The 12,940-nt window shown below is 38.8% G+C and overlaps 1 protein-coding gene across 2 annotated transcripts in view; it reads right to left on the bottom strand.

The window, feature by feature from the left end:
- actn3b (actinin alpha 3b) overlaps window positions 1-12,940 on the bottom strand; it is a 36,325-nt gene that overhangs the window by 8,301 nt on the left and 15,084 nt on the right. For both annotated transcript variants that reach the window (XM_040140528.1, XM_040140529.1), the window contains exons 2-9: window positions 5,848-5,962; window positions 5,171-5,290; window positions 4,139-4,225; window positions 2,831-2,918; window positions 2,416-2,494; window positions 1,537-1,618; window positions 1,003-1,088; window positions 626-718 (exon numbers count right to left, since the gene is read on the bottom strand). In XM_040140528.1, coding sequence (XP_039996462.1) covers window positions 626-718; window positions 1,003-1,088; window positions 1,537-1,618; window positions 2,416-2,494; window positions 2,831-2,918; window positions 4,139-4,225; window positions 5,171-5,290; window positions 5,848-5,962 — 750 coding nt within the window. The remainder of the gene's footprint in view (window positions 1-625; window positions 719-1,002; window positions 1,089-1,536; window positions 1,619-2,415; window positions 2,495-2,830; window positions 2,919-4,138; window positions 4,226-5,170; window positions 5,291-5,847; window positions 5,963-12,940) is intronic.

Here is a 12,940-nt window from a genome sequence, read left to right as displayed (position 1 = left end):
CTACACTATTCCAGTGTCTATGTTTCAAAAACAAAAATTACAAAAAGACATTGTTGTTTTTCTATTTTTTATATCTCAGTTTGCTGTTGACCTTCTCTTAATCCCTTTGAACTCTACTGGTCGTCCTTGAGGTACGTAAATGATTATCTAGTTAATCAGTCACTCATGGAAAAGAGTATAAACCGTTTCAATGATCAGTTATCAAAATCAGTTTTAGTTATTTATAGCTCCAAAAATTTTGAAAAAATGCTTCACAAACAGAACGTGTTGTTTTTTCTTAATATCATACCATTATAAAATGAACGCTTTGGCTACACGTAAGACTAAATTTGAAGTTGAAAGACCTTATACTATTGTCTTCATTTCTGTATATTGTAAATGTTTAATGTTCTCGGCTGTTCGTTTAAAGTTTCTGTTGCTGTGACACGCTGGTCTTTCACCCATCATCGTACAATTGATTTGCCTGCAGTGGATTTAGAGCTGTGTCATGTAAAGTTAGTAGGAGGATCTCAAAGTTTATAGAAAAGCGGGGAGTTTAAACTGAGGCAACACGAAAGTGTTGCCGCAGAGGAGGGTGTGCAGGACAGACCGAGAGTGGGAGTATCTGGTTGCAGCTGTTTCTCACCTCGCTGGCCAGCTTCTCGTACTCCTCCATCAGTTTCTCATTCTCCTGGTTGACGGCCAGCACCTTGCAGATACGGTTGGCGGCTGTCTCTGCCTGCGAGGGAGAGAGTAACAACATTTAATATACATTTACAGTGCAGAATGAAAAAGAAAAAAAACTAAATTCAGACATTTCTCACATTTATTCACTAGGACTGCTGTTGTATCATGTTAACAGTGTTTTATGCGTCATCTGCCTTATTCAATTAGAACGTGATAACATATTAACATAAACTGTTACACCCATAGAAACAAGGTCAAAATACCCCACAGTGGGATCAGAATATTAGACGATAAAAATATTAGTGTACTAAATAAAAAAAGGAAATACAATCTGACCTGCTCAGCACCGGCGAAGGCGTGGTAGAAGCAGGACACATAGGTCATGATGGCCTTCTCATCAGGTTTGGGTGTGTTCACAATATCTGAGGGCAAACAAAGAAACAAAGATAATATTAAAATATTATGATCAGCTTTTGAAGTCAAATTATTATTATTATATCTGATTATACCTTATTATATACCTTTGTTAGTTTAGCTTTTAAAATGTATTAGTAAAAAAATGAAATGATTTAAATGTTATTTTTTAATAAAAAAATGACACAAAATGAGTGCTAGCATAAAATAAAGAAAAAAATAGTCATATTTCTGAGGTCAGAACCATCACTGCTTCAATAGATGCCTTTAAAGTGATTTAAAATGCTTTTTTTTTTAAATGCAAATGGTTGAATTTCAAGTAAAAACCATCATTAACTGTGCTGCAGTGGAGGTTATCAGTGTGTATCAGTGCTAACACCACACAGACAAGTTCCTACAGAGGCTTCTCGGTCTGATTGTCGATTCAGGATTTTTTTCACAGTTTTACAGCCTCACCTTCAGCGTCAAGCATCTTGGGGATGTCCAGGAACTTCTCAGCCACCTCGAAGGCGGTGTTCAGGTTGCCAATGGGGTCATCCTACAGACACACAGAAGTACTGTCAAACAGGCACAAGGACTTCATGGGATTTGTCATGAAACCACAGATTTACCTTATGATATCAACCACGCGAGAGTCATAATAACAGCTAATGTCATGACCCTCACCGAGAGGAAGGAGATTCACAAACCGAACTGTTGCTCCAGATAGATGTAGCAAAGCAACATTTCAATCTCTGAGATTTTTGGCAAACAATAAGTCTGCTGATCCCATTTCTGTTTCCTTCCTATGTTGTTCTTCTCCCAACACGTCAAAAAAAAAATTTAGATGGGCAATTTCTTCTCTAGCTATTCATGCACACAGAAAAAGGAAAACAAACCTGGACAAAACAAACACTTTTCTTTTTGTAATGTTTTTGTAAGCTGTCAAATTAAAATTTAAAAATCCAATACCCGATATTTGTAGCCGCCTGGTATTGACATCTAATTTTAAAAAACCAGTATGGGTTCAACCATACACTTACACTATTAATATTCAAGATATGAACATACCTGGTCTCTAAGGCAGGGCAGGCAGGATATTTAATCTTATGTATCATAATTACAAAAGATTTGATTTTGCAGCATTAAGTGCTGCAAAATACCAGACTGCATATCTTGCAGAGTCACAGTTAATAACACAACATATTGTCACAGAAAGGGCAGAGAAACACGGTACAGAAATTAAAGACAAAAGAGCAATGAAAAGATGCTAAAAGACTATTAATCATATTTCAGTACAAAGACAGAAAATAGACTAGATCAGCACAGGAAAAAAAAGAAGGGAGGACAGGGCACCTTTCTCAGTTTGGAGTAGTCAATGAGGTCAGGTCTGTGTCTGTGGATGAGGGCACACAGAGCCAGGCCGTCCTTCCAACTGAGCCACGAGAGGAGAAGGAGGAGGAGGAAAAAAGCAGCAGACATAAATAAAAAGGGGGAGAAACACCCGGGAGGAAGGTAAGGAAAGATCAGAGGAAGTTTCAGAGAAGAATTAAGGAATAAAATAAAAACGCAAGGAACAGCAAAAGCAGTAGGTAATAAAACAATGAGAAAAGGTGTAAGGGTTTAAAGGAAGGGAAGGGGGGGGGTTGTCCAAATGTTAACACAAAGACACCAACAGATTTGAAAAAGAGAGGGGAAAAAACATGGTTAAAGAAAAAGATGAATGGTTGCAGTTCCCTGTTAATGCCACAGTTCGGTGTTGTACACCCACCTGATGTGGAAGTTCTGCACATTGACGTTCCTGTAGGGGGCAGTCTTCCTCTGGCACCACAGCAGCAGACCCTCCTTAGCAGAGGTCTCTGCAAAAAGTAAGGGGGGGGGATGGTGAGCATTTTAGAAAGACATTTTTTTCAAATGTTATTCTTTTTAAAAAGGGAAGTAGAATTTTTTAAAATATTGGCAGGGAGAATAAGACTAGGAGTGGGAGAAGCAGGATGAAAGAGAGAGAGCAGAAAAGGAGATTGTGACAAGAGGTTTGACTAATGAAGGATGAAGCATCAGAGGAAGGAGGAGGAGTTAAATGGTGAAAAGTGGATATATCATGTAGAGAAATCCTAAAAGAGATGAAAAATGGTTATAGTAGGATATGTGTTTTCGCTTACAATAAGCAACCTTAATTCTTATCGTCAAGCTCGTCCAGCTGGTGGGTTACAGATGCCTTTCTGCACTAGCAGAGGACTGACGCATTACGAGAGGTCAGAAGGAGGTCAAAGTAGTCAAAGTATATCACAGCAGAAGATATTGAAGAGCGGGCGCAATAAGAAGAGTTAAAGACGATGACTTGAAGGTGAGGGTTGGTGGTGTGATGAAGGACAGGATGAACAAGGTCTGAGTGTTTATAAGCAAGAATTGATTGTGACTGGACCTGCCTGGCAACATGAAGGCTGAATAAAATGACATGAGGTGCAGATAAATTCCAGGGAAATTCGTTGGATGGAAGAAATGACAATGTGATTTATTGCACATATATTATAATTCATTTAATTAATGCGACAGGGACTCTGATAAGCGTCATAAAAGGTATGGATGAATTAACCAGTTGAAAAAGATGAATAAATTTAAGTTCATTTAAGTTTTTGCGAAAATCGACATTTGCCCATTTTGAGACGTAGTGTTCCTACTGTAGCTAGCAGCAGGAACAGTGTTTTCTACAGTTCAGATGGTGACTGAAACTCCACAAAAGGATCGAATGGCCTGCTGCAGCACAATCCACTGTGAAAACAATCCTTATCTAAGTTTACAAGTGGGGAACTTCTCCCACAGACCGCAATCGGACACAAAAACATTTTATAACTAACATTAATGCCTATAGCAGGCAAAACTTATAAATTGAATGTAAGACTTTTTTAATACCTGCTAATACCCTGCAGATACCCTGAAACCTGGGGTTACATGTTGGACTATTTCTTGACTATTCCTTTAACGTAAAAAACATGTTACGTGTTACATGTTTAAGTTGCTTTTGAATGTTGAATTTATGTACTTATAAAAGTCAACTTTAGTTTATGTAAACACACACCTTCCACAGAGATATCCTGGATGGCAAAGCGCAGGATGATGGTCCAGATCATACCAAGGGTCATCTTCACATTACCGTCAACAATTTCTGCAAACACACACACAAACACACACACATATTAGTAACTGTCGCAATAGACAAAATATATACAGACTGAAGTCAGGCCTTTTCGCTCATGACTCTCTACAAGGTTAAACCTTTAACTCTACGCCGTTTGAAGGTATTGCTTTTAAGACCAATTCATGCGACCTGAAGGCTCAACAGAAATCCTGACTGCAATTAGAGTGAGTATAACTGAAGTCTCCCAAAATTCCCTAACTGCTTCTGAAGTGCTGCGTCGTGAATGTTGCATGAACAAAAAACCTCTAAGCATGTTTTCATGCTTCGGGGTTCTCAGTCTGAATGTTTTTTTTCCTCGCTTAGCTTTTAGTCAGTTTAACCTGAGTCAAACAGATCCAGTAGGGTTATCACATAAAATCTGAGCATGAAAATATGATTTATATGACAGCATAGGACACTATCAGTGATGGTTTTTTTACAATAACTATTTGTTTTTATCTCTGCAGTGCTCATAAGCTAAAGTATATACCTTCTAACTTTAGTGTGTCCAATTTGCTGCAATTTTCCTGTAAAACCGTCTAATTTTATTCAATAATAAATGTTTTACATTATCAATATCTTTAGAGCTTATTTTTGTCTTTCTATCAAGGACGTAATTTGCCTACTGCCTAATATAATCATTTCAATAAAATATTAACAAAAACAAAATTTCAAGTCAACAAAATAACAGATTTTATATATCTGACAAAGGCTGGCTTCCAATATATATAGTCACTTGGGGTAAATTAGAAACACACAGCAGCTGATTCCTCATCTTTGTTCCCTCTTCGATGAACTGTACTTTACTTTCCCCATCACTGCCAGCTTATCTGAATTCTCCTGTCGCTGTAAACTTCACCAGCCATTTGGTGCTCGAAAATGCTTTGAAGAGAGAGAAGCAAATACGTAGCAGAGTCAAGAAAGGACTCTCACCCTCAGCACCAATAGACACCAGCTTGACCCCCTTGCTGCAGATGAAGTCCAGGGCTTTATTCACGTTGGCAATCTTGTGGAAACGCATCTTGCCTTTGTCGGGTTTGGGCAGCCTCTCGCCTAAAAGACAAAGGAAAATATTTATTAGAGCTGATATGATTATTCATCTAGTTGATCAACAGAAAAATTAATTTTCTGACTATTTTAATAATCGATTAAGTATTTGAGTTAGTCTTCACATAAAAATGTCAAACATTCTCTGGTTCTAGCTTCTCAAATGTGATGATTTGCTGATTTTGTTTGTCTCACTCTAAACTGAATCTCTTTGGTTTTTGGACCATTGTTTGGGCAAAAATATCTCAAGATGTCACCTTATAGACCGACACAAACTGATTAACCGAGAAAGTAAGCTGCAGATTAATCCATAATGAAAATAATCAGCAGTTTGCTGAAAATACCTCCCCGTACCTCTGAAATTATGCTAGTGAGTAAATTTATCATTACTATGAAGAATTATTGCTAAAATGATGATGGATACAAGATGGATATCTAAGACTATCAACTGATCAAAATGTGTCTTCTCTTTCCAGACTGCATTATGTATTGGATGACCACAGTATATCGTCCACAATAATTCAGTAAACAAACAAACATGTATGCACGTTGATGAGATCTACCTGATATGACCTCCAGCAGCAGCATGAGTTTGAGGCCATTTCTGAAATCCTCTTCAATGTTCTCGATCTGTGTCCCAGCCTTCCTCAAGTGGGAGTTGCACCAAGCTGTGAAGGTCTGAGAGAGAGAGAGAGAGAAGATAAAAGTGGGTTACGCTGTCACCTATCTGGCTGTGCAGCAAATACATTCACAGACACTGACAGCACACACACACACACACACACACACACACACACACACACACACACACACACACACACACACACACACACACACACACACGTACGTATAGACAGCTCAATGTTTTCTTCTGTGAGCAGGGTCAGAACTGCTTAGCAAGGCCTGAACTGTCCACTTGAATTTCTGACTGTGGCTGCTGGTGGCGAGCGCGCACATACACAGTATGACGTTTATGTCAGTCTGACTGCCACTGTTGATTCAACAGTCCCGAACAAGCTCAAACTGACTTCTGGTTTGGATAGTTGGTTGAGTTTAGTTTAGTTTATTCATTGTCCTTCTGGAAAATCATTGCACGCCTGCGGTAATTACCAGATGAATACATAAACACTATAACATGTCTTTTCATTTACAAGATTATAACAGGTATCCTCCTTATCAGTTATAGTCCGGACTGTCATATTTACAAAGTATAGGTAGTATATAGCGTTGAACAGTTGACAGCAAATTTTACATTTCGGTAACAAAGTAAAAGACCAACTTAAAAGGAAAATGTCACATAAGAATAATATTAAAGACAATAAAGATAAACACATTTCTTTTAAAAGACCACAATAAAGACTCTTATGAAATGCAACTTAATGACCAATCATATCGTCTAACCGTCTTCACCAGTAAGATATAAAAAGAGAAACCCATGTACACATCTATACGTATTCAAATGCACACCTTGGCACTTCTGCAAATTTGCACACCAATGGGTTTTACTCAAGAAAAATGAATTGAATTTGTAAATAAAGAAAAAAATCTGGGAAAATTAACATAAATGAATGATAAATTTGATACAGTCTGCCCATAGTAGATTAGCAAAATATAAATCTTGATAGTCATAATCGTGTAAGCCATTTATCAAGCAAAAACACAAAATATTTTGTTTCTAGCCCTTCAAATTTAAGGATTTGGTGCTTTTCCCTGTTTTATATCACTGTAAATTGAATATGTTTGGGTTTTTGAACTGTTGGTTGGGCAACACATGGTATCTGAAGCTGTCACCTTGGGATCTGGGAATTTCTGATTGACATCTTTCATTATTTTCTGGCCCTGGGAAAGTCTTATCAACTATTTAATAAAAAATTTTAAAAAAAATAAACAGACTTGACAATAATGAAAATTAGCATTTGTTGCAGGCCTAATTTGATCACTTTAAAAAAAATAATTTACTGCCTTGAGGTGGTTATTCAAGTATATCAGAATGAGTCTATTTGTGTTACGATTCCAGGAAGATAGCTGCTGTAAAGTCCCATGTTTGGCCCCTCAGTGTGGCGTCGAGCATGTTGAAAGAGTAGGTGCTGCATCTTTTAAAAGCCAGAGCTGTCATTTTAGGAACCGAACAGTTCATTAGGTGGTGCTGTGCGTAACCGGCTGAATGCAGACAGTGATGCAAATGGCTCTCAGCCGCCGAGTGCTTGATTTTGGTCTGTCTGGGAAATTGCCTAATGGCCTTCAGTTGTGCACGTCGGGAACAATTCAATTTGTTCCATCAGGGCATTCAATCAATCACCGAATGGAATTTTGAGAGGCTTTCATGGTGTTTAGCTTCAAATGTGGATATAGGATGTGTGTGTTTAAACTCAATAGTGTGTGTGTGTGTGTGTGTGTGTGTGTGTATGTTGGGGCTGCTAATGTAGGGCCAAAACTTTGACAGGGTCTGGAGGATGTGTGGGTGTAGAAGCAGAATAAGTACAAGAGCTGAATAACTGACTGCAGATGATAGTGTGGGCAGAGTGAGGAGAGAGACTGAGCAAACAGACACGGAAAGAGAGAGAGATGTATAAGTTAGCAATGAAACAGAGTTTGTCATCTGCAGGTGAGAGCAAAAATTTTACGTTACAGCGGAGTACACTGGAACGGTGTCTATGAACAGTATGTGGGTGTAGGTTTATTTCTGTGTGTACCTCTCTGTGCGACGCCTGCACCAGAGTGTGACTGTAGCTCTACATGGCTGCACAGAGAAGCAAGGCACCAGAGACGGACAGACAGTGAGAGAGAGAGAGAGGGGGGAGAAAAAGAAACTGGTGCTTTTGACAGGGAGAGGACAAGAGTGGAAACACAATCGTGACTTAGTTAAAGAAGAGAGAAAGGGGGAAGAGGTATTTTGCACTTGACTCTGGAGGTAAACAGTTATTCAATTAATCCATTTGTTGTTTGACAGAAGATTAATCAGCAACTAAACTGATAATCAATGAATCAATTAAAAGGCATTTTTCGAGCAAAAAAAGCCCAACATTACCTAGTTCCAGTTTCTCAATTCTGCTGATCTTCTGCTTCTCTGTCTTCCGTGATAATAAACTGAAGGACTGTGAGTTTTGGACTGGTGGACAAATCAAGCAAACGTGAAGATATGACCTTGAGCTGTATTTCATCAGATTTATAATGGAAAATAATTCATTATCTAGCTGACAACGTAAGCGAGAAAAAGTAAAGAGAGAAAAGAGAAAAGAACAAAACGAGTATTTTGTATTTCATAGTCACAAAATTGTGCTTCACTATTTTTTTTTTATTCTGAGATTTGCAGTATATAATCTCATTTTCAAAAAAAGATTTATGCTGGGCTGAGGTACAAGATCACCACATGGTATAGCTGAACACAAGAAACATAAATCAGTTCAAAATTACAAGAAATGTTTGGTGGGAAGGTGCAAAGAAATGTGCTGTACAGTTCAGTGCAAAAGTTTTAGGTACTTTAGATGGTGAGATTCCTTATCCATCACGCAATAACCATGGAGTCGGAGGGAGAGGTCTGATTGGTCTCAAATTCATTCTGCAGCACGACAAAAGCCACAAACATCCAGAGTGATAAAAGCCAATCTTCAGAGGCCAGAAGAACAAGGAGTCCTGCAGCAGGTGGTCTGGCCCCCACAGATCCCTGATCTCAACAACATGGAGTCGGTCTGGGATTACATGAAGAGACGCAGACAGTCTAAATCCACAGAGGAACTGTGCTAAATTCTCCAAGATGCTTGGAACAACGTACCTGCCAAGTACCTTGAAAAACTGTGCACGTGTGTACCAAGGAGAACTGCTGCTGATTTAAAGGCAAAGAGTGATCGCACCTAATATTGCTACGATCTTGTTTTGTTTTTTTTATGTTTACTGCACAATTGATAGATAAGAGCTATTCACGCCCTTAATTTTGAACGCATCCTCACTTTACTTTTAGGTCCTAACTTTTACACAGTACTGTGTCTAGAATCACAGCAGGTCTCGTCTCGCCCATCTGAAGAGCAGCTGGAAGTGGAAGCACTGTGCTTTAGTACAAAATTTTCAATTTTGTACTTTGAGTATTTCCCTTTTATGTTACTTTACACTTCCACTTTACCACATTTTAGGCAAATATTGTACTTTTTACTCCACAAACATCATTTGACAACTATAATAACTGGATACTTTACAGACAAGGATTTTGATAATGATCATTTTATAAAATATGACTTATGACAGATTAAATTCAACCAATGTATATAAACTAGTTACAATTAACTCCACTTCTGCCAGCTACATTTAAAATGATTCTTACACGTGAATGCATCAGTAATAACAATCCAACAATAAATTCTATTTAAAATAACGTAGCACTGACAATTCTGTACAAAGACTGCTTTTACTTTTGATACTTAGGTGAAATTTTATTTGACATTTCTGTACTTGAGTCAAATTTTGAATGCGGGACTCTTATTTATAATAAGAGTATTTTTATACTATAGTATTGCTTCCTCCATGTAAGTAAAGGACCCAAATGTTTCTCCACTGGCAGTGGCTAATGGAAACATCCTGACTTGTGTTTTCTGTGGAGCTTCTGTACATTTGCTTGAAGTTGCAAAACACTTGGACAGAGAAACAGCTCGTCATTCATGTAACTGCATTACGAATTCGAACTGAATTTCAGAATTTAAAGTCCAAAAACAGACACATGTAGAGAGCGGCAGTGAAGTGAAGTGGAGAAGTGAGAGGAGTGACAGGAATGCCCAGGCCCCAGTGTAATTTGATGTAAGGGGCTGGAGAGAAGAGGAGGCTGCCTGTCCAACCAGCCGCGGTCCCAGCAGGTGCTTGTCTCCTTTGCCATGCATGACCAAATTTAGACAGACTCCTAATCCAGCACACACAGGCCACCAGGCCACGCCGGACAGGAGACGAGAAGGTGTGTGAATGGGGGACGTAGAGGGCCAAAGGGGCAGAGAGGAGGAGGGTAGGGGTGGGGGCTAAATTGGGTAGGAGAGGAGGAGAGGAAAAGACTGAAAAGTAGAGGGAGGGTGGAGGACGGTAAGAAGAAGGCGTAGGGCAGTGTAGGCTAAATTGGGTTGCTATGGGACACCGCCGGACAGCTGAGAAGGCAGGATTCCTGAGGTGAACTGTAAGCGTCCAAGATGGAGAGAGAGGAGGAGGAGGAGGAGGGAATGGAATTGAAGAAAATGATGATATAAATAATAATAAACTCAAGAAAGTGTGGGAAACATTAGGAGTGACACCTCACCTACATCAAAGGAGAGCTGTTGGAAACTAAACTGGCGGTAAGTGTATTCAAGGATTCACTCAACCTAATAAAGCTGCAGATACAAACATAATCCCAAATTCATTAAATCCAAAATGCTTAACAGAGCACAGTAGGATAAAAAAAAGAAAAAGAAAAAATCATCATCTGCCATACCCGTGATAGTCAAAACATATTATTTATATTCCACTGCATCTGTAATGCTCTATTATCTAAACCTCTGGGTTTGTTTTAATGCCTGTGGTGGTCTATAGAGTCCACTGGCATGAAGTCATCCTCCATCCTGGCATCAACCCCCCCCTCCTTTTCTCGCTCCTCTGTCCGTCCGCACCTGTCGGTCTTGGCGTGGCTCAGCTCGGCCTGGGCCTTTTTACAGGTCCTTCTTGTCAAATGAGGTCACGGCAGCCCAGCCGAATGCCTGTCATAACTATGCCCCCCCAAGGGGAATCAGGACTGCTGACCCTCAATACGACTGCCATGCACATACACACGTTACTGAACACACACACACACACACACACACACAGTTTTCCCATTTGAACAGGCTCAGAGCTCTTAATAATGTCAGCTAGCCCGGCTGTCCGTCAAAGAGCTGATGCAACCACAGCGCTGGCTGGAGTTACTGCGGCCGGCCTCAGAGGGGAAGCCACGAGCAAGATACATTTTCTGAACAGACCTGGTCAATATCTGCACTTCATTATTTTACCTCGGCGAAGCCCTAATGTAGTTTAGACACTCATATCTTAAGGGGGAATAAAGTACTGTTATGCACAAAGGAGTTTTTCCGAAGGACAAGTTTTTCCACATGCTCAGATTTTGACAGAATCTCTGTCCTTCACTATTGACAGGAACATACTGTACTTGGAAGACCTAGATGTTTTACTTAGCTCAATTAGCTCAGGTCAGCAAGTAAAATATAGCTCATCACAGTCAGTGGAGGAAAATCATGTTTTAAACGATATCCTTTGTTAAACTTGTTTTACAGAAAGAAATGAAACATATTCATCTGTAGCTTGCACTAATCAGGGTTTCGTCATTTCTGGGACACTGCATCAAAAAATGTTAAATAAAAAAAGATAAACATCCAACAATAACTGCATTGAAATTACTGCCAAGATTGCAGAACACATTTTTGTAAACCACTGGGTCAATACTTTGCACAATTAGGAGAAGAAGAAATTGGGAAAGTTCAATGTTCTGAGCAAATAATATAAAATATAGGTGATGATGATTGACATAAATGAATCGTGGCCATTTGAAGCATAATATTATATGTCCAAAAATAAAACTTCAGTTTGGTAACATGGAAATGTAAACCATTTAATGATTCCGATGATGAGTTTTAAAAAACTGGTTTTGGTGATTATTTACTTGAGATCTAAGGATGCACACATTTATACTACTCTTCTCTCAAATGAGTGAAGAGTAGAATAAATCTGTGCTCTTAAATACCCAGATCACTACTGGGTATGTCCCAAAGTAATACTCACATCTATAAAATATTGAACATTTTCTTACAAAAAGATTTAGTAAAAAGTTAAATACATCGTAGTCGTCTTTGGGAAGTCGTGAGTCAACAATTTTCTGTGTCTCTATACAGAAGACGGATGTTTCTTTTAAATCTATCTCTGTCTATAAAAAAATGATAGCTGACATGACTGAACTGTAGTCATTTTGAAGCATAATATGGCATTCCCAAAAATAAAAATAAAATGTCATTCTGTTCTATCTTATTAAAATATTTGTTTTTGTAATTTTTGGTTTTGTCTTGTCCTTGTTGGATGGGGAAAGGTTTCCTGAACTCGAACTGGGACCAAAATTTAAAATAAATCCTTCATTATAAAAGTCCAGGCTACCTGACATAGGTGCCATAAACCAGGTTTATTTTGTGTTTACCTGTGACATAACTCTCCCCTCAGAGTGTGTAAAAACAAAATGGTCTCCCACAGGTGACCATCTTTCCGTCTTGCTCCAACAGTATGTTACAGGTATGTGCTCTATTTCTCTGTCTCAGATCATCCACAGAAATAAAACATCAGACCTTACACTTCTGTTAATGAGATGGATAATTAGAATTGAATTTACACCTTTACACTGTTTCCTCACAGGTCTCCAGTCTTTGTCCATAGAGAAGTGTGTGTATTTAATTACAGAAGTCTACATTAGCTGATTTCACTCATTTGCAATGGAATACACTTGAGTGTGTGTGTGTGTGTGTGTGGAAGGAAAAAGTGTATACTGATCTGGTTTATGGGGAACACTGCGTGAACTGAATCCTGTAATCTCTGTATAGGTTTATGCTCAAGCTTTTAAAATGTGGTGCATTTTTTACCCATTGACACAAAACTACACTAGAGTGAAAGTACATG

This window comes from Xiphias gladius, chromosome 12 (genome assembly GCF_016859285.1).
Source record: "Xiphias gladius isolate SHS-SW01 ecotype Sanya breed wild chromosome 12, ASM1685928v1, whole genome shotgun sequence".
Taxonomy (NCBI): domain Eukaryota; kingdom Metazoa; phylum Chordata; class Actinopteri; order Istiophoriformes; family Xiphiidae; genus Xiphias; species Xiphias gladius.
This window is presented reverse-complemented; position numbering and strand designations above follow the sequence as displayed.